Raw genomic sequence first — 21,848 nt, 5'->3', positions numbered from 1 at the left:
CCCCAACTTGGGTCTTTTAGTGTAACAGGTCATGGAGATCCTTCACTTAAGTATCCAGAAACTTACCTCATTCTTTTTAACTGCCACAGAGTATTTCAGTGTGTTTATACCACAGTTTAGCCATTTTCCCACCTATTGAACATTTAGGTTGTTTCCAAGTGTTCATTGCTAAAATACAGCATCATCTGGGAACTTTTGAGAAATGCAAATTCTCAGGCTCAACTCACACCTACTGAATCTCCAGAGGAGGGGCCCAGGAATCTGTTTCCTAGGTAACTGTGATGCTCACTAAAATTTGAGAACCACTGCTCTAGGACAAGTATTGAAAACTGGAAACACCAGGTCATGAAATACGTACTTTAAATTTTTGATCCTGTCAAACCAAATGTATATTCAACCTCTCTCTGCTCACTCTCACCCTATAACCTATGCATAGGTTTATTAACCTTGATAACTTTTACACACACACACACACAACCTCTCTGCCATAGTCAAGTATCTCAAAAGAATACAACACGCTCATTAACTCGATTTCTTTATCCTTTTTTTTTTTCAGTTTTTAAAATGTTTTTATTTTATTTTTGAGAGTGAGAGAGACAGAGCATGAGTGGGGGAGGGGCAGAGAGAGAGGGAGACAGACAGAAACCGAAGCAGGCTCCAGGTTGTCAGCACAGAGTCTGATGTGGGACTTGAACTCACAGGCCATGAGATCATGACCTGAGCCAAAACTGGATGCTCAACTGACTGAGCCACCCAGGTGCCCCACCCACCTCCCTCTTTTTCTACTCCTTTTTCTCTCTCCTCCAATGATGGCTCTACCTCTCCTCACTCTTCTTCACTCACTCCACTCCCTTCCACAAAGTCTGGTTTATTACATCTCCCTAGTAATCTTGTTCCAATTTTTTGTGCCATTTTTCTACTACTATTTCTGTCTGGCCTGCTTTTCTTGCTGGACAGTCATTCCTCTTCAAAATCCATCAGTGACCTTTCAAAACAATGAAATCTAGAATCATGTTTCATACCTGCTTAAGCCTCTAGAAAGACTCCTTTAAAAGCCCTACTTTTCAATATTTTTAATATTTAAAGCCTTTGCTGGGGCGCCTGGGTCAGTTAAGTGTCTGACTCCTGATTTCAGCTCAGGTCATGATCTCCCGATTCGTTGAGTTTGAACCCTGCATCGGGCTCTCTGTTGACAGTTCAGAGCCCGCTTGGGATTTTCTCTCCTTTTCCCCCACTTGCTCTCTCTCAAGATAAATACACATTAAAAAATAAAATAAAATAAAATAAAACCCTTGCCCACCTCCCTTGTGTTTGCTCATCACATCCTGTGTCTGTGTACTTCAAGCACCTGCAAGGCCAACTTCTAGCCATTTTCTGAACAAAGTAAGCTGCTGCTCACATCTTAGCTGGAGTCCTCTGCCTGCTCACGTATACTGTCCTGTGTCATCTCACCTGTGTCACCCTTTGAGACTCAGCCCAAGCATAGAGCTTTTCTTGAGTGGCCCCAGTCCTCTTTCAGACAGAATGAATACTAACTACATCTTTTGTGATCCCATTGTTTGCTACAGACTTCTTTCATAGCACCTAAAACAAAAGTTGGCAGAAATAAAATCATCGTATTCAACATTGTACTCTCAGTACCCAAGACAATCCCTGATAGTAGCTGAAGCCCAATAAAAGCATCTAAACAAATCAATGAATTTGCTAAACAACACAATAACACTTATCATAATGAAAGAGCAATAGAAATAGTCTATAATGCTACCTCTGTGCTTAGAAGACAGATACCAAAAAAAAAAAAAAAAAGGACAGCAGTGACTAAAACAGATTACGTGCATGGATAATTCACAACCCTGTGTCAACAAGTACTTTAAAACACAATTCAAACTGCCTAAGTAACAGCACCAGGCCCAGGATTTTGCTTCTAACTATGGTATGGTATCAGAAAACATTTTCTGGGGGCGCCTGGGTAGCTATCGGTTAAGCATCTGACTTGGGCTCAGGTCATTATCTCGTGGTTTGTGGGTTCGAGTCAGGCTTTGTACTGACAGCTCAGAGCCTGGAGCCTGCCTGGGATCTGCCCCTCCCCCACTCACACTCGGTCTCTCAAAAACGAATAAACATTAAAAAAAACCCTCGTTCTTTGACTCTCCCCTGCTTGCACTCTGCCTCTCTCTCTCTCAAAAATAACCAAACTTTAAAAAAAAAACAAAAAAAAAACATTTTCTGGAAAGTGCTGGTATTGTCCACCATAATGTTGACTGGTCTTTATCCCACAAGAGATTGAGTTTTTTGATATAATGAGGTACATAATCTGAAGGTGTTTTTAGACTTAATTTAATTTTATTTTTTATTATTTATTTATTTTTTAATGTTTATTTTTGAGACAGAGAGAGACAGAGCATGAACGGGGGAGGGTCAGAGAGAGGGAGACACAGAATCTGAAACAGGCTCCAGGCTCTGAGCTGTCAGCACAGAGCCCGACGCGGGGCTTGAACTCATGGACCGCGAGATCATGACCTGAGCCAAAGTCGGTCGTTCAACCTACTGAGCCACCCAGGCGCCCCTAGACTTAATTTTAAAACTGTGGCACATTCTGAACCTCACAGCTTGATTCTACTTGAGTAGACATTCCCACGTTCTTCTGGGATATGTGACTCTGCTTAAAGACAGCTCATTTATGAGTTTATTTTATTTTTAAAGGTTTATTTATTCGAGAGGTGGGGGGCAGGGAGGGAGAACCAGTAGGGGAGGGGCAGAGAAATGGAGACAGAAGAGCTATTAGCACAGAGCCCAATGCAGGGCTTGAACTCACAAACCATGAGATCATGGCCTGAGCCAAAGTCGGACACTTAACCGACTGAGCCACCCAGGTTTATGAGTTTACTAGGGTCCACAGAACACTTCCAAGCAGACATATTTGTACCTAGTCAGCAAAGATGGAAAGGTGACCAGTGTCCCATGTACTCAGAAATAAGCCACTTACCAGCTACGAACTCTGTCCCTGCAAGTTCTGCAGTTGCAAGGAAGTCATCGAGGGAACTCTGTTCAGTTACTGACTGAAGATTAAGACGACCCCAATCGTAGCCATCATTGAGCTCACTTGTGTGCAACTATGAATAAAACACAGGGTAAATAAGACAGCTGCTCTCTTCTGCCTCTGACGTTTGAAGAAACTTTACACTCCCAAGGAACTATTCTGTGGTCTTGAGAGTGGTGTCAGGCCCTTTAGAGTCAATATTAATACTGGCTAACACTTAAAAGAGCACCTGTTTACCTCTTAACAGGCACTTTCCATTCAAAACCTTTCCATTTTCAAAACCTTTTGAAATAAATTTTATTAACTCTATTTTACTGATGAGGAAACAGTCTTGAATAAATAAAAATAACTTGCCCAGAGTTGCTGCTAATAAGTGGTAGAGGTAGGATTTGAATCCAGACTGTCTGATCCTGGCAGATGTCGTAGAAAATTTCTGATGGAGACCCACAGTAAAAAATACATGTTTAGGGGTGCCTGGGTGGCTCAGCTGGTTAAGCGTCCGACTTTGGCTCAGGTCATGATCTAGCAGTTTGTGAGTTCGAGCTCCATGTCGGGCTCTGTCTGTGCTGACAGCTCAGAGCCTGGAGCCTGCTTCTGATTCTGTGTCTCCCTCTCTCTCTGCCCCTCCCCTGCTCATGCTCTGTCTCTCTTTGTCTCTCTCAAAAATACACAAACATTAAAAAAAAATTTTTTTTTAACATGTTACAAAGTCCTCCAAATGCTGTGATCCGCAGAGTGATACAATTCTGTGCCATTCAGTAGGGCAAAATAGAAACGACAGAATCCTGAAGCAGAGTTACCTCATCACATGTAATACACTGATATTTTGAATTCTATCCTGTTGGGTTAAAAAACGAGTAGATAGGACTTACATAACTAATTTCCAGGAGCAATACAGAGTTTGATAAACACTATTCTAGCCACATGCTCAGCACAGGTACAAATAAATTGCAAAGTTGAAGGTTAAAAGATTAGGTGGTCTAAGGCCACAGGCCAGCAAAAAAAAAAAAAAAAAAAAAGAAAAAGAAAAAATCAGAGTAAGGATTAGAATCCAGTTTAGAATTCATATTCAATCTTCTTACCACTTCCTAAAGGATATACAACAAATTCCTTCAAAATCAATGAAAAGTTATCAGTAATCTACGGAGTAACTTGGACCTGCTGACTGTTGCAGAGCCCTGTATGCGTTTACTCTGCCCAGGGAACGGATGGGAATCGGAGGGTGTGAGAGTGGCTCGCAGGGAGTTAGCACTAGGGATATTTTTTATTTTAGCGTAGGTTCTTACGGAAAACCAAGTGAATCTCAAATACCTGGGAGTATGAGTTGACCAAACAAGTCAAATTACCTCATCCATTTTTCAAGGATCTTAAAATTATGTTCATCCCCAGGCCCTGGGAAATGTTAGGCCAGCTCGCCACATTTTGGAGATTCATCTTCCAAAGCGAAACCCTTAGGGAATAATAAGGATGTAGCAAGCATCTGCGTTATTTTGTTATTTCTGGTGGCAAGCAGCCGCTCCTGGGGTTGTTGCATTCTTTGAACAACACCAAAATTAGTAGCTTTTCTGTCTTTCCTACTCAGAAACTCTCAACGTCCTTGGCATTCGAGATCCTTCCAAGTTCTCACAATAGCTTCACCATCACACTAGCCCTCCCTTCAAGCCTCTACCTCTGCGCCTTGCTAGAAGGACTGCTTATCGTTCTGACAGTAACTTCCACCAACTCATCTTTCACACTTGATCTTAGCCAAAAGGCCGAGAAGCGATGCACCAACTCATCTTTCAAAACCCTACTTCGGCGTCACTTTCCCTAGAAAATGTTCCTGTGACCTCTGACCCCAGGCGGATCTCCTGACTAGAAAGAAAGGCTTAGAGAGAGGAAAAGCTCTGTGTTACCCAGGAATCGGCGTGACGGTGGTTACGGCTCCGCTGAGTCTTCTGGCGGATAAGGGCCCGGCCGAGAGTCCCGGCATCGGGCGCTCTTCTGCGGCCCATGGTGGCACAGCACTCGCACCAGGACTCTCCGCCCGGCACGCGCGTTTTCCGGTATTCAAGAGCTCGACCCCCGGAAGTGACGTATAAGCGAGCCCAAGTGGTGGAGGCCCGAGTTGAAGAGAAAACGGAATAACTTGCTCCAAACTGCCCTTTGTACATCTCGCGTTGCCACTATTATAAAATACAAATGTGAAAATGGCCTCATAATTGAATTTCTATGACTATATCTGCGAATATCTCAAATTTGGATAAAATGTTTGAATTAAAAGAATGGTACTTTCCAGATTCGTGCGTTGATCTTTAGCGTCCGGCGAGGAACTAGGAGACCTGAAAAAATGGCCGCTCGTATTCTGGGTCCTAACTCCGCCTCCCAGCTGTTTTTTGTCATTGAAGAGGCGGAGACTTACAGCCGCGCGAAGAGGCGCTGTTTCCTGGCGCTGGTTTTCGGCCTGCGTCTGGAGGTATGGTCTGACACCTTCAAGTCCGGAATCTAAGTAGTTTTTGTTTACTTAGTCTTTCCTAGCTGCGAACTGGGGAGAAAAGTCCTTGCCTCGATGGGAGTTCGGAATGGAAGGATGACTGTTTCCAGAATTTGGCAAGGTTGCATGGAGAGCCCACAGGATCTGACTTTAATGAGTTAAAAAAAAAAAGGTTCCACTTAGAATTGCATTAAAATTTCCTATAATTAAAGTGAAAACAGTGCCGGCTCCACTCTTTGCGGCCTGGGCTTTTGATCCTCACTTCATCGTTAATTTCCCAAAGCTGGGAATGTAGAATGCTGGGTTAGAGTTGTGTGGGCGCTGGGCGTTTTACCTGCATTTAATTAATTGTGAGAACCACCTCAGTGTTACCATGCTTAGAGAGGAAGCAGCTTGCTCAAGTCATAGGTGGAATTTATATGGTGTCAGGAGCCAAACCCACATGTCATCAACTACCTTATATGTTCTTGGGGAGAGGGAAGAATGAGGGTTGTGAGAGGGCATTGTGAGAAGAACCCAGTGCTTCTCAAACTTGAACATACCTGTGGATCCTCCCAGGAATCTTGTTAGCAAGCAGTTCTAATTAATAAGGTCTGGGACTGGGCCCAGTACTCTGTACTTCTAACAAGCTTAGGGGTGGCACTGATGCTAACGTTCCAGTCCATTGGCCACACCTTGAGTACCAAGAGAAGTCCACTCCCTTCCTGTTCACATGAAGGCGCTGAACCGTCTAAAAAGTCAATCACAGCAAGTTAGGGGCATGCAAAGCTGGGACCATACTGCCCACCCATCTTTGGATTCCCAGCCCACGTGTGCTACACCTCACTGCTGACCCATACTGAATTGAAGTGAACTTTGGGAAACAACCAAAGGATCGCTGAAAAGCCATGTAGTAGTTGACTTCAGGAAGTCAGTGCCCACAGATCAGTGAATGAATGCATCAGAACATGGTTTCTCCCATTTCCTAGCGTAGAAACGGTATATCTTTAAAGAACTTGAACATAATCTCTAGAAGTAAGTTATGGGAAAGATCCACGGAGGAGAATTAGCAGACAGTTCCTGGAATTCTCTTGAAGCTGAGTGGTGAAAGATAAAACTAACTCATAAAGCAGGATTACATGGATTTTACATTCTTTTTTTAAAAATTTTTTTAATGTTTATTTATTTTTAAGAGAGAGACAGAGGGTGAGTGGAGGAGGGGCAGAGAGAGAGGGAGACACAGAATCTGAAGCAGGCTCCAGGGTCCAAGCTGTCAGCATGGAGCCCGATGCGGGGCTCAAATCCATGGACCACGAGATCATGACCTGAACTGAAGTCAGACACTTAACCAACTGAGCCACCCAGGCGCCCTGGATTTTACATTCTAATAACAACAGTAGATGATATGAAGAAACCTGCCATCTCATTACTAGAACTCAATCAGGAACTTGGGATTTCTCCCTCGTCTCCTTTTCCAGATTTTGTCATCTCCAGAGATTCAGTGAAAGCAAACACTTTGGGTTCCTGTTGTCGTTCTTCTCATGTTCTTCTCCAAAATACCTTAACCAAGTAAAGTGATCATTTAATCAAGACTAGTAGAGAGTCAGACACTGGCATTGTAAGATTATCATAGCAGCAGCTATTCTTGGCTGACAAATAAGTAAGGCATAAATAATTCTAATATTTCCCTCAAGACATTTCTCAAATCTACCACTGAAAAAGAATGACCCGAGCCTCAGTTTTCTTACGTGTTTAATGGGGATAATAATAATTCCAGTCCTGCAGAGGCAGCAAATGAGATACTGCTGAAAGATCATTGCCTGGTAGTTTGTGGGGTACCACTTTTCACAGCTGAGCAGGTAATAGGTAATAAAGCTGAGCAGGTAATAACCACCCCCCCCCCAACAACTGGATGATGCAGGTAATAGTCCACATGTATAATTGACCCATGTTGTGGGATTATGAGACCAGTTCATTGAGAAGAAGGAGGAGGAAGGGGATTGAGGGTGCTGATGAGATAAGAGTACAGGGTCCAGACTTGGAGGAACAAAGTGAGATCAAGTGGAGAGTGATGATAGTGGTGGTGGAGGGTGGGGCAAGGCGCTGGCTGCAAACCAAGGGAGGGGTGTTGCAAAGATGAATCAGCCCAGATCTCTGCCGGCCAACTGTAGAAGCCGTTCCTCCCACACACACCAGGGAACCACACGACCCAGCCAAACTCCTCTCATCACTCTGTCACGACAGTGGAAATGCTCATCCACCAGGCCTGTGCCTGAAAACTGGTCAGATTCTCCTGATTCCCCGCATAGCTGAGCTCTTCTGTTGAAGCCAAGATTCTCTGGACAGCTGACCTCTGGAGGAGGTTGCATTGATTTTGATTCATAGCCAGCTTCCAAATAGCAACAGAGAGCGTTCCTCGTTGACGGCGTTGCGTAACACTTGATTTACTGTGGCTAAACAATGTAGTCGCGAGCCCTGAAACCCACACCCAAGGAACAAATTTTGGAGTGACTCTCCACTCTCCATCTCTGCACTGTTGTGCCTCTGGGTGTTACATCTGTTCTGGGAGGGAGAAGGGAGAGTGGGTGGGTTTCTGGTTTTAATTTTCACCCCTTGGCCAAAAACGTGTCAGTGGCAGAAACCCTGTTCCAAGGCAGGCTTGCTGCCCTGCTTCTCCCTCTCGCCCATTCTCTACAGCACCTCATTCCAGAAGGGCATGAAGGCGGTTTGCATGAGGCTGAGAGTTGTGAAAATAGAAGTCTGGCGGTCTCCACAGCCACTGACTCAGTAAAGAAAACTCCCTCCGGTTGTCTGCCATTCTCGATTTATCTCCATTGAAAATGGGCGGATTCTTACACATGAGTGAGTTTCAATAATCTAGCAGCCTTTTATTTGTGGTCATTATCAGTGATTAACTTAAATCACTTCAGTCAAACATTGATTGCCTGCTTGTGCAAGTCATTCCACGCGGAATGAAAAGTATAAAAGACCTTTTGCTTTGGTGATAAATACTGCAAGATTCTACTATATTTGAACCTGTGAATTTTCCACCAAACTGTTTTATGCAGGATATCCAGGGTCTTTTACTCACAGATGACTTTGTAATTATTTTGTTTCCTCACAACAGTCAAGTGAGAAAGGGAACTTTTATTTTTCTGAACTTTCAGTTGTAGAAATTGAGACCCAATAAATTGAAGCAAAGAGCAAAGTGACTCACTCCTCAACATAGGAGAGTAGAAATAGAATTAATAATAGCCAACTCTAAAATCTGCAGATAGAAAGTGCCACGTTTTCCCCATTCATTCATTCATTCATTCATTCATCATGAGGCTCTGGGGAGTCAGCACTGGACAAACACCCTGCCCCCATGAGCTTACATTTTGGTGGTTATCAGACTGCAGAGGGATTCATCCAAAGTTAAGTTGCTCAGGTCAATGGTGGAGCCATGAACCACACCACCAGTTAGACCCTACTCTACCAGGATGGCCTTCTGACCACTGGGATTTTACTTTTGTTTCTAAATGTGACCGCTCCCCTTAAATCACTTGATAAGTACACCAAGAAGTGCTGGCATGTCCACTTGGATGGTGAGGGAATGAGAAAAAGGTGAAGGAAGTGTTACTAGCCTCAGGAAAGGGGCCTCCAAGACTGTGGGGGGGCCATTTCTGTTTATGCGAAGGACTGTCATCGGGAAGGGAGAGAAGATGGCTCTGAGTAGACACAAGGCCAGCAGAACTAGAACAAATGGGTAGAAAATACAAAGTTGCAAATTTAGTTTCAATTTGTTTGAACTTTCTGACAATCGGGGTGATTCAAAGATGGAGTGGACAGCTTTATAAGGCAGTGAGCTCTCTGCTACCAAGGGTATTCGAGCACAGGATGGATAACCAAGTGCCAAGATGTTCTAAAGCAGGTTCATGCTTCAAAATGGGGGTTGGAATAGATGACTACTAAGGTGCTTAACAGAGTTCTTACCCTGAGAGTTTCCCTTCCCCTTCACACTACTCTATGTCACCCTGGTATTTGAAATAACAGGGCAACAGCGATGGCCTCAGAAACTGACTGGGTGGCTCAGTCAATTAAGCATCTGACTTGATTTCGGCTCAGGTCATGGTTTGTGAGTTTGAGCCCTGTGTCGGGCTCTGTGCTAAAGGCATGGAACCTGCTTGGGATTCTCTCTCTCCCTCTCTCTTTCTGCTCTATCCCCATTCTCTCTCTCACACACACACACAAAAATGAATACATAAACTTAAAAAAAAAAAAAAAAAAAAGAAAGGGTGCCTAGACTGGCAGTAGCGGGGCAGTGCCTTCACCACGTAGCTCTGAGAAAAGACTCTGTCCTGCCCTCCTTGTCACGTGAGCGTGAGGGTACTGTGAACCATCGACTAGCAAATTCAGCCATCGTCCGTCAGTTACAAATGCTATTATCACAATGGAAAGTGTTAGGGTCCTAGGTTTCTGTTTTTAAGCTAACCATGCAGGGGTTACCGATTTCTCCTCCCTCCAACTTCAGAGGGGACAAACCCATCTGGTTCCTGTCTCTGGTGGTACCGGTGAGAAAGGCTCAAGGTTTCCCTTCTTTTGACTTCTTTCTCTTGCCTTTGCTTTTCTGCCTGGGTTTTGTCTGGGTGGCGAACATCATAAGCACGCAGTCCATGAAAGGAGGGGCTTCAAGGCAAGCGTGTGCCACAGGGACCTCCAGAGTTCAGAGAAATCTACTTGTCTACTGTTTCTCTCTCACTCCTGAAATGCCCTGCCATGGCCTCTGTTTTCAGTTGAATGGTGTGTCTCAAAAAGATAGATTACAGGGGCGCCTGGGTGGCTCAGTCGGTTAAGCGGCCGACTTGGGCTCAGGTCACGATCTCACGGTCCGTGAGTTTGAGCCCTGCGTTGGGCTCTGTGCTGACCGCTCAGAGCCTGGAGCCTGTTTCGGATTCTGTGTCTCCCTCTCTCTCTCTGCCCCTCCCCTGTTCACGCTCTGTCTCTCTCTGTCTCAAAAATAAACGTTAAAAAAAATTAAAAGAAAAAAAAAAGATAGATTACAGTCCTAACCCTAGATACCTGTGGATGTGGCCTTATTTGGAAATAGGGTCTTTACGGATGTAATTAAGTGGAGATGAGGTCATACTGAATTAGGGTGCATCCTAATGCAGTAACATGTGTTTTTATAAGAAGATACAAATTTGGGCACATAGAGAGAAAACACAGAGGGAGGGCGCCATATGAGACGGAGGCAGAGATTCTGTAAGTGAAGGAACGCACGGATTGCGGCTGCCTGAAGCTAAGAAGAGGCAAGGAACGATGCTCCTTTCTTCTGGCCTCCAAAACTGTGAGAGGAAAAGTTTCTGTTGTTTTCACCCCCCTGTATACGGCGATTTGTTATGGCGGCTCTAGGAAACCAATATAGCCTCCTGCAGTCTCAGGACTGGAAGGGAATTTGCTTAGGTTACCTACTGGGAGGCCAGGGCCCAGACAGGGGCAGCATCTGGGACCCTCTGTGACTCAGGGCTAGGATGTGGGTGTCTAAGCTCCGGTTGTCATCACAGCAAGTCCCTGCTCAGATGCCCCGTGACTCACCACAGCTTGGGAGACAGTGCCATTCAAGGCCCTCCAGAGTCCGGCCCTGAGCCAACTTGAACACCAAGAGCACAGGCTTCGGTGATCTTGGGCCAGTTTCTTAACTCCTCCCAGCCTCAGTCCTTCTTCTCTGTATAGTGAAGAGCGTATCATGGACCTCACAACACTCTTATGAGGATGAAACATCTGGATGGATCCAAAGCATTTAGCACAGTGTCTGACACATAGTAGGTGCTCAGTATGCTTGAATTCCCTGCTTTGGGCCCAGTCGTTCAGAGCTCAGCAGTAACCACCCTCTGCATGGGCCATTTTCTCCCTCTGGACTGTCTTCTGTCTTTGCCCAAAGCAACCTGCCTGTCTGTCTTTCAGTGGAGCATGGAGCCCATTCCACCCCTCCCCCCTCACTAGAAGTTACCTTTTCCTCTGAGCCCCCAGTACTTTGTGTTAACAAAGCTCAGGTCACACTTATTTGCACCTATGTTTCACCTCCTACAGCATACCAAAAGTACCTTTCTGAATCAGTGGACTCAGAAGCTCCTTAAAGGTGAGACCGTATGCATTTCCACAGCACCTAGTGGGGAGAGGCCGGTGCATTAACATTTGTGACTGAATAGCTGTCACTTTGCCAGCTGATTTGCATAGCCTAGCTAAAGATGTGCCAGGCCCACATGCCCAGAGAGAAGTTCAAAAACAAGAGACAAAGGAAAACACAGGTTGCATAATAACCTTTCTCAGTGTAAAAACCTCCAAGCATTTACATACACATTTAATTTCATCGGTACTTCTTTATGCTGTTCTCTGTAAAATAAGAACTGCCACATTTCTCATTGTTTTCCAAGTGAAAATGCCAGAGAGATTAAGGGCCACTGGGCAGAGCGGAGGAGCCCAATGGGCCACCAGACTCTCCTGGACCTGGGCGTGATCTTGACCGCTAGAGAGACCAAAGTCTCACTGTGTAGATCCCATGACAGTCTTGCTTGACTTTAACCTCTTTGGTGGCAGTGACAGCCAGTAACAAGGGGACTTTCCATTAAGGGGTCCAGTGAGCAGCAGCTTAGTCAGGTCACAGGGAGAAGCGTTTGGTTGGTGAGAGCTGCACCTGCCCAGTCTACCAGATGAAGCCATGAGCCCCCAAAACATAGCCCTTCAGAGAAGGGGAGAGTAGCAGGATATGTGTTCTATACACTTGTGTATTTAAAGTCTCCAGCTTTATGGTTAGCCGAAGGAAAGTGCCCTGAATTGAGATTCAGGCCACGTGGGTCCTAATCTTGGCTTCACCGCTAAATAACAGCATAGCCATGTATATGCACTCTCAGGACCTCAGTTTCCTCATCTGTGAACCCAGGGAGGGGGTTGACTAGATCGTCCTGAAGGGCCCTTCCAGCTCTGACAGCCTGTGCATATGATAGTCCGATTGCTGTGAAAATAAACATGCGGTTAATGTTTGTTCATTCTACATGCTGACTTGGAGGCAGGCATTGTGCTAGGAACTGAGGACAGGAGGATGAATCAAATACAGTTGCTGCCTTCCCAGAGCTCACGGTCCAGTATAGGAGGCAGAGTTAAAGACAATAAATTACGATAAGGCAAGTGCAAAGGTAGAGATACACATAAGGAGCGTGAAGAAGGAGTTAGGGAGGCCGGGCCCTTCTCCTGGATGAGATGGTAGCTGAGCTGGCTCTTTAGAAATGAGTAGGCATCAGCCAGGGGAGGGGATAGGAGGAGGTCGTTCCTGTTAGAATCACTTAAGCAGTGACACAAAGACAAGAAACAGTTTTGTCTTCGTGAGCATGGTGAGAAGCACAGGCCCTTCTCCATGGCTGGAGCAGAAATAAGGAGGCCCGGAGAAGTGGCAAATGAGGCGGGCAGGTGCCAGACCTGAAAATACCCATCTTACGCTGCGAAGCTGAGGCCGCAACGTGTGGTTGGTGGGAAGCCACTGAACGGTTATAATGAGAAGGGTCACCAGGTCAGATGTGTGGTTTGGCGTCAGTGTGAAGGGTGGGTTTGAGGGGGACAGGTCTCAAGAGAGACTTTCGAGCCTGGGGGAAAGGGGCGGGAGAAGGTGTGGATGCGCTCAGTGAGCGGGTTAGTTGGGACTGGCGCGTGGTTAACATCGCCCTGACTGCCATGGTTTTCTTGAGGAAGCTACGGGTGCTGTGCTTGGCTCTGGTGGGGAGTGGGCAGCTTTGGAAGAGTGGTGAGGCCAGAGGGTGCCCACTGAGGAGACCGGGGGAGGAAACGGAATCAGGATAAGAGAAGAGATGGCAGGCTGGGAGGTGTATCGCTGCTGTAACAGATTAACCATAAACTTGGTGTAAATCAACATGGACTTCTAATTCTACAGGCTAGAACTCCAGTGCAGGTCTCACCAGGCTGGAACCGAGGTGTCATAGGCTCTCCTTTGTGGAAGCTCTAGGGCAGGATTTGTCCTGGCCTTTTCCAGTTTCTAGAGGCTGCCTGCACTCTTTGGCTTGTGGCCCCTCCCTCCATCTTCAAAGCCAGCAAGGGAGGGGTGGGTCCTTCTCACATCACAACACATCACTCTGATCCTCTCTCTGCTGTAAAAAAAAGAAAAGAAAAATGGAGATGAGATGCATATACCACAAGATTAACCATTTTAAGGTCAACAATTAAGTGATACTTAGGGCGTTCACAACGTTGTGCAACCACTACCTCTATGTAGTTCCAAAACATTTTCATCACCCCAGAAGGAAGCCCCATATCCATTAAACAGTCGTTCCCTATTCTTCTCTCTCCCCAGCCTCTGGCAAACACCAATCTGTGTTCTGTCACTATGGATTCACCTAATTCCCTATAGTTCATATAAATGAACTCCTTCAATATATCACCTCTTCTGTCTGGCTTCTTTCACTTAGCATAAAGGTTTTGAGGCCTCTGCTTTCACTTTGAAAGACCCTTAGAAGGGGGCGAAGGGAGGATAAGAAGCCACGAAGGAGCTGATAGTGGGAGAAATGAAGTGGGCCAGGGCAGGGTTCTCCAAACTTTAGTATGTATTCGATCACAGAGGAGTTTAAGCAGAGATTCTGATTTAAGGGAGCCAGAAATTGGCCCAGGGGATTCTGGTGCAGCTAGTGGGTGAGTCCACTATGTGAGGAATGCTCTTGTAGATCCTGGAGGTCTTGAGGAGGTTAAAGAATTGATATAATAAGAGTCAGAAATGAGGAGGGCTTAAGAGTCAGAGGCTGTAATCACACAGCAGGATTTTTGAAACTGGAGGATCCTTCAACCTGCTGAGCTTATCCCCGCCTTCAGGCCTGCACATCAGCTTAGCACAATGCCATCCAGATACATAGTTGTAAGTGTTCTAGTACCCACATTAAAGAGGTAAAAGGAAACAGGCAAAATTAATTTAATTTTATTAAAATTTTTTTTGATGTTTTATTTATTTTTGAGAGAGAGAGAGAGAAAGAGAGAGAGACCAAGTACGAGCGGGGGAGGGGCAGAGAGAGAGAGAGAGAGGGAGACACAAATCTGAAGCAGGCTCCAGGCTCTGAGCTGTCAGCACAGAGCCCGGCGCAGGGCCCAAACTCACAAACCACGAGATCGTGACCTGAGCTGAAGTCAGACGCTTAACCGACTGAGCCACGCAGGTGCCCCCAAAATTAATTTTAACTATATATTGTATTTAACTCAACCAAGCTAAAATATTAACATTCAATATATAATTACTATACAATTATTGAGATATTTTATATTATTTTTTTCCTAAGTCTTCAAAACCCAGTGTGTATTTCATACCTGCATCACATTTCAATTTGGACCAACTACATTTCAAGTGCTCAGTAGCCACATGTGGCTTGGGACTGCCTTATTGGTCAACACAGGCTAGAATGTTCCTGCATAGCTGACTCCATCTAGTTGAGATCTCTGCCCAGAGACACCTTCCCTGGCCATGCTGTCTGAAACCAATCACTGTCTGCTCCTAACACTGCTGGGTTGTTTTTTTTTTTTTTTTTTTGCACTGAGACTTATCACTGTTTGATATTTTATTATTTGTTTGCTTATTATCTGCCTCCCTGTAGGATATAAATCCCATAAGGGCAAAGACTTGTTTGTCTTCTTTAATGCAATATCCCTAGCAAATACATCACATCCACCATAGACTGTCAACAAATGTTTGTTGAATGACTTGGAGGCTCCCAGATGAGTCATTTGCTGTCTCTGAAGCCAGCATTCATTTAGGGGGATGTTAGGGGAGGAGAACCGAGAGGGCGGATCATTACGTAAGAATTAAGGTGGGAGAAAACCAGCCTGAAAGCTTTCTATGAGCTCAAAGTCTGACTGTCAGATGTCAAATTAGAGGCCAGGTTTCTTTCCAGCTCTGACTTGGCCGTGTGTTGATTCAACCACTGCCTTATCCGGTTCTATGAGAAACCATCCCACCGAGTGGCACTTCTGCCTGGTACCAGTAGATGGGGCAGCATCACACAAAAACAGTACAGTCTGTGGTCTGATGTAGTTTCTGACCTGTTTCCCAACCGACTCTGCTAATGTTTGCTTCTGGAGCTGCCCTGTGTCTCAGAACTGTGGTGTGGGCTCATAAATGGTGCCACCAGCTTTCCCCGCTGAAGAAACCCAGCCCCCAGCCTCTGTTGTGACCTGTGCTTTCTGAGGGGGTAGCCAGCTTCTTCACAAGGTGAGGCGGGCCCCAGAGGCTGGCCCACGCCCAGACCGGCAAGAGACAGCCTGGTCCTTCTCCTCCTGGGTCTGTGAGCACCAGCACCGAGTGTGACTCACACCTCAGAGTGTTCACGTTTGCCTAGAACCTTTCTGTCCTCTCGAGGCTGAAAACAAACTTATTAAGAAGGAGGCCCAGGTGTGGTAGAGACCAGTCTGCAGGAGCAGCTCTGCCCAGAACCGATGCTCTAGCTGCCTCTGAAAAGCCTGGCCTGCCAGTGGGATCCTTCCCCTCATTGGGCCCCACTGGTCTCCCTGCTAACATGTGACTCCCAGTGGGCCCCTTGCAGGAGATGAGACAAGCCTTAGACCCCACCGCTGGTCCTTCCTTGTCCTCCCTAAACCCATCTGACCCTTGGACCTCCGAGCAACCTGGAAGCGTTATCTGCTTGAACATGACATCTACTATTTCAGAGTTTAGGCTTCGAGATTATGGACCAGCTAAAGGTCACTTAACCCAGGTTAATTTGGTGTGTTTTTACCGGAATTTTTGGTTTGGAGCACATACAGTGTACTTCATTGCCACTGCAAGATATTCCAGAACTTTGAGCAGAAGAGGAATTAACCTTGGCTTAAATGGCTTATTATAGTCCTAACTGGTTCATTCCAGCACCAGGCCTGGTATCCCTCCCTTAGCCCATTAATATAGCTGAGGAGTAAGGCATCACAGCTCTGGTCTAATGACACCCTGGGGCGAGTCAGCCATGAAAAAGCCATTCCATCCCTCAGAGACTAGGAGGGCCCCAAAAGCAGGATCAGGAAACTTTCTTTACTCACTGTTATAATCATTAAACTCCATCCCAATCTGCCCATGTGCATGCATTTTCATGTTCTGTAATTTCACTGTCCTCTATACCCAGAAAGCCCTTCAACTTTTCCCTGCTTGGAGCAATCCTGTTCATTCTTCAAACACCACCTTCTGTGGAGCCTTTTCTGATTTTTCTACTCATAACAAACCTTCTCTTCTTCCGGCTTCTCATAGTACTTTGAGTCTTTCTCAGGGCATTTAGCCCGCTCTGCCTTCTGGCTCACATGTATGTCTCATTCATTAGGTCAATGATCAAGTAGTGCCTATTTGTACTAGGCACTGGGGGATACAGGGTGCTCTCACAGTTTCAGTGGAAGCCCAGAGCTGGGTGGAATTTTTACATCCTTTATTGGACTGGGAGCTTCTTGGAGACAGGACCTGGGTCTGCTCCCAGCTAAGGGCTTGGCAGCAAAAAGTACTCGGAAAAGTTACATTGAAACTCAGCACCAATGACTCTGAGAAAATTGGGTTAGAATTCAAAGAAAAGTTAAAAGTTAACAAAGGTAGCTCCAGAGTATTTCCAGGAGGGGCTACAGTGGCTCTGAAATCAGCAGTGTTGACATGGAAGCCAGAGACATCTGAGATCCCCAGTGGATTGGGCCTGTGGGGTAAGAGGGTCCACTGTCCTCTTCCAGGACCAACTTGGGAGTTAGATGCAGGACCAGTCTGGACATTTATCACACATTCCAGCCTAAAGGTTTTTTTTGGCTTTGACTGAGCAGACCATGGAGGCAAGCAGGTTTTCTTGAGGGCCCAGAAATGAGTTACAAGCCAAGGGCCAAGCTGGTCAGATGATTAACATACACTGTTTGGGTGGCACAAGAGAAAAGCATAATAATGTGAATGTCATTCTTTGTGGAGGGTGCCTGGTTATCAGATGCTGAAATAGAAAATGTCATTTGAATTTTTACCAGGAATTCTCATCCAAATTGTGTCAATGATGTAATAAAACTGAATGACCGGCCTACCAAAGTAAAGTGAGTTCTAACCACACACACAAGCATACTTAGAAATTGTATAGAGCTCAGAAAGCTGCTCTCCTCTGAGGCCTGAGAGCAAGAGCGGCCACTGCAAGGGATTGGGGTCAGGAAGCACTTTATTTATGCACTATATACCATATTGTTCATTCCAGCCACCCCATTATGTTCAATCTTGTTTTTCACTATCTGCTTGCCTGTGCAGAAAGAGCTCCAAATAGTAAAAGTCTTAGTGTTTTCTTTGCTTCTATTTCCTTTAACGAAATAAAATTGTGAAAAAAATATAATATTAAACAGCACCCAGTCATTCTCAGAGAGCTACCACACAAGGAAAGAACCACTATTTCCCCAACTTTTTTGCATAGTAAATTACTCTAAATTCCACCTTCCACCACTTCCCCCAGAAGTTTCGATGTAGACATAGGTTTATTTAGTGAGTTGCAATTCAGCCTGGGGGTGGAGTGCCAGAATACAAGTTGCTTTTCCCGAGGGGTAACCCCAGGTCTTGGCGATATCTGCAGATAAATGAGATGTTGGTAAATTTGAGATGTAATTGCGGGATTGGACCGGTTTCCCCTTTCCCTTGGCAAATGGCTGCAGCCAGGTCCCTTTAAGAGACCAGGAACCCGCCGGGCGTCCGAGCCCGAAACGCATCCTCTTCTCTGCTCCTCCCCTGTCCCCGCGCGCCGAATGGTTCGCGCCGGCCTATATTTACCCGAGATCTTCCTCCCAGACCGCAAGGATGTGAGGCTGGCCAGCCGGACACCGCTTGCAGCACGGGACGGGCACGCCGCACGGGCGGACAGCAGTCCGAGGGGACCTCGGGAGCGGAGTCGGACACCCCCGGAGGGAAGAAATGAGGTAGCGACCGTCCCCAGAGCCGACCATGCGCGCGCGCCGCCCTCGGCGCCCCGTGCTGCCCTGGTCGAGCCAGCCGGGACAGTGAGCCGGCCGAGCCCGAGTACCCCGCGTCCGGCCGGAGCGAAGATGCAGTGAGCCACAGCCGGAGTGCTGCGCCGGGCCCACCGCGGCCAGCGGGAGTAGCGTCTGACTGCACTTGGGGCAAGCAGCTGATTCTGGGACCAGCCCAGTCGAGGGACTCTCGGTCTTCCGCACTCCTTGGGGTGGGGGAGCACTGGCCCCTGGGCACACTCGCCATCCAGTTTCCGCAGCTTCTAGTCTCAGCCCAGGGGATTGTGTGTGTGTGTGTGTGTGTGTGTGTGTGTGTGTGAGAGAGAGAGAGAGAGAGAGCGCGCGGGGGAGTTCCACGTTCGCCCAGGAGTTCCTGCATATTCTCGCCCCGTCCCGGCTGCTTTGGCCGGGGTCCCCTCTCTTTGCACGCGCGCATCTTTTTCCCGTTCTACTCTCATTCCGTCTTTCCTTTTGCTTGCCTAAGACTCTTAGTCCTGGTCCTTGCCCGAGCTGGGGTAAATCTGTGCGCGCTCCCCCACCCCCCCGCCCCTCGCAGCTGAATATTTTCTTTCTATTAAAAATTTTTACCCATACCCTCTTCGTTGGGGTCCCCGAGCATTCTACTCTCTACCCACTTCTCTACCACTGGGCCACTCTCAGCAGAGTTTTATTTTTCTGTCTTGCCCGGGCCGAGCCCGGCCGGGGCGGGTGGCTCAGCTGGGCTCGCACCCGGCGCTCCGCCGCCGCCGCCCAGCTGCGCGGGGGCGCCCTCCGGAGATGCTGCCGTGGAAGAAGCACAAGTTCGAGCTGCTGGCCGAGGCGCCGCCACGGCAGGCGTCCAAGCCCAAGGGCTACGCGGTGAGCCTGCACTACTCCGCGCTCAGCTCGCTGGCGCGGGCGTGCCCCGAAGGCGCGCTCAGCCGGGTGGGCAGCATGTTCCGTTCCAAGCGCAAGAAGCTGCACATCACCAGCGAGGACCCCACTTACACCGTGCTCTACCTGGGCAATGCCACCACCATCCAGGCGCGCGGCGACGGCTGCACTGACCTAGCGGTGGGCAAGATCTGGAGCAAGAGCGAGGCGGGCCGTCAGGGCACCAAGATGAAGCTGACTGTGAGTGCGCAGGGCATCCGCATGGTGCACGCCGAGGAGCGCGCACTGCGCCGCCCGGGCCACCTCTACCTGCTGCACCGCGTTACCTATTGCGTGGCGGACGCTCGGCTGCCCAAGGTCTTCGCCTGGGTATACCGGCACGAGCTCAAGCACAAGGCGGTAATGCTGCGCTGCCACGCGGTGCTGGTGTCCAAGCCCGAGAAAGCGCAGGCCATGGCCCTGCTGCTCTACCAGACGTCGGCCAACGCACTCGCGGAATTTAAAAGGCTCAAGCGGCGGGACGATGCGCGTCACCAGCAGCAGGAGCTGGTGGGCGCGCACACCATCCCGCTAGTGCCGCTGCGCAAGCTGCTCCTGCATGGACCCTGCTGCTACAAGCCGCCGGTGGAACGCAGCCGCAGCGCGCCCAAGCTGGGCTCCATCACCGAGGACTTGCTCGGCGAACAGCAGGAGCAGGAGCTGCAGGAAGAAGAGGAAGAGGAGCACACCGAGGGCTGCCTGGAGGAGGAGGAGGAGGAGGAGGAGGAGGAAGAGGACTGTGCTGGGGAGGAGGACCCGGCAGCGGAAGAGGCCGAGGCGCAGCGGGCGCTGGTGGTGGCCATGCACTTGGAATGCGGGGACTTGCTGGACACGCTGGAGAGTGGCCGCGAGGAGGCGCTAGGGGGTGGCGGGGACTCGGTGGGCCCCGGGGCTGGGCCGCCGCCTCTGCTGCTGGGCAGCGCCTCTGACGTGAAGGCCGAGCTGTCGCAGCTTATTAACGACCTTGGCGAGCTCAGCTTCGGCAACGACGTGCGCAGCCTGCAGGCCGACTTGCGGGTGACGCGCCTGCTGTCCGGCGAGAGCACCGGCAGCGAGAGCTCCATCGAAGGTGGGGGCCTGGACGCCTCCTCGGCCACCTCCGGGGACCGGTCGGGTCCTGACGACAGCGCGGGCCCAGAGGAGCCCCACTAGGGCTGAGATCCCAGCAGCCTCCTGCGCGTGCCCCTAGCGCCCCACCGTGACTCCCCACGGGTCTTTTCGACAACCTCCTTACCCGCAGTTCTCCTCCCCCCCTCCCCCATCCCACCGCCCCCCTCCCCAGAAGCGGGGAAATGGGACACTTGAGGCCCAGAGTTACCCTGCCCCCCTCCTTCGGCACATTTGGCTCTGTTTGAAGAGGTGAAGAGGGCCGAGGTTGTGGGTGGAGTCATGCGAGGGGGCAAACCCTGCACGGAAGGAGAGAGAGGCAGGGGTGAGGGAAGGGCCCGCTTGTTAGCTGGCCCGCTGGTTAGCAGTCCCACAGGCAAGAGGTGCCTGCCGGCCAGTTTCCTGTTTGTGGGGCAGCTGGGGCCTGAGGAGGAGGGGTTAATTTCCTCTCCACCCCACCGACCCGCCGGAATAACAGTAACTGGGAGCCGCCTAGCGCTGTCCTTGACATGTCATTAAAAAAAAAAAAATCTGCTCTCACAATGTTTGAGGCTCTAATGCCACCTCCTTGCCCCAGTCTTTTTGGTGCGAGAGCTTGGTTGTTTACCTCAGACTCAGACCCTTGAAATTCTGCCAAATTCCTCAAATAACTGTTTAGGGGTGTTGGGGGGGGGTGGGGATGAAAGAAAGTTGCATTTTGTTTACAGTTAAAGACATCTAATATCTGAAAAAGGAGTTTTCCTTTCAAAACACACACTTTACTCCTGCTCAAAAGATCTCCCTCCATGATACTGTGTAAAATATTTTGCACTGTTGTGAAGTATTTTTGACATTTTTTTTGTACATAACTGTGTTCTCAGAGCTAAATGTTTATATCTTTTGCTGTGCAAAAGGGACATGTAAAATGTTGTTCAGTTGTACATACAGAAATGTGTATAAAACATTTTGTTATTTTTTAAGAGTAGCCCTGCTCTGGTTCTGTTTGCACGTCCAGCGGCGAGAGAATAAAGAGGACAATGTAACAGAACAGGTGAGCGTCTGCTGAAAATGCCTGGGCCCTTGGGCTGATAGAGGGTCTGTCCATCTCTGGGATGGTGTGGTAGGACAGGGTTCGGCCTTTGCAGTGCTTGGAGGTGACTGGAGAAGGGGAACCCACTGTTTGATAGTCTGGGGTCTTTGTGGCCCTCCACTATGGGGGGTGCCATGGCTGGTGACAACCCTGGCCTTCTCCTTGAGTGTATCCTCCCGTATTCTTCACTCAGTGAGTTGTGGGGGTGTGGGCCTTTTCTGGTCTCTCTGAGTTAATTCTTGGAGATGCAAGGTGAGTTCTGGACCTCGTTCCCAGACTTGTGAAGTTATTTA

The 21,848-nt window shown here is 48.2% G+C and overlaps 2 protein-coding genes across 2 annotated transcripts in view; one reads left to right on the top strand and one right to left on the bottom strand.

Annotated features, from left to right (window-relative positions):
• LSG1 (large 60S subunit nuclear export GTPase 1) overlaps positions 1-5,072 on the bottom strand; it is a 36,773-nt gene extending 31,701 nt beyond the window's left edge. Inside the window, exons 1-2 of the mRNA XM_007090979.3 lie at positions 4,936-5,072; positions 2,987-3,113 (exon numbers count right to left, since the gene is read on the bottom strand). Coding sequence (XP_007091041.1) covers positions 2,987-3,113; positions 4,936-5,034 — 226 coding nt within the window. The 5' untranslated portion in view covers positions 5,035-5,072. The remainder of the gene's footprint in view (positions 1-2,986; positions 3,114-4,935) is intronic.
• Positions 5,073-18,300: 13,228 nt separating this feature from the next.
• FAM43A (family with sequence similarity 43 member A) lies at positions 18,301-21,513 on the top strand. Its single transcript, XM_042999043.1, has one exon. The coding sequence runs from the start codon at positions 19,245-19,247 to the stop codon at positions 20,529-20,531; it is 1,287 nt and encodes a 428-aa protein (XP_042854977.1). The 5' UTR covers positions 18,301-19,244; the 3' UTR covers positions 20,532-21,513.
• Positions 21,514-21,848: the final 335 nt, after the last annotated feature.

This window comes from Panthera tigris, chromosome C2 (assembly GCF_018350195.1).
Source record: "Panthera tigris isolate Pti1 chromosome C2, P.tigris_Pti1_mat1.1, whole genome shotgun sequence".
Taxonomy (NCBI): Eukaryota; Metazoa; Chordata; class Mammalia; order Carnivora; family Felidae; genus Panthera; species Panthera tigris.
This window is presented reverse-complemented; position numbering and strand designations above follow the sequence as displayed.

Coding starts and splice junctions, on each gene's coding strand:
- FAM43A (XM_042999043.1), top strand. CDS start 19,245: ATGCTGCCGTGGAAGAAGCACAAGTTCGAGCTGCTGGCCGAGGCGCCG.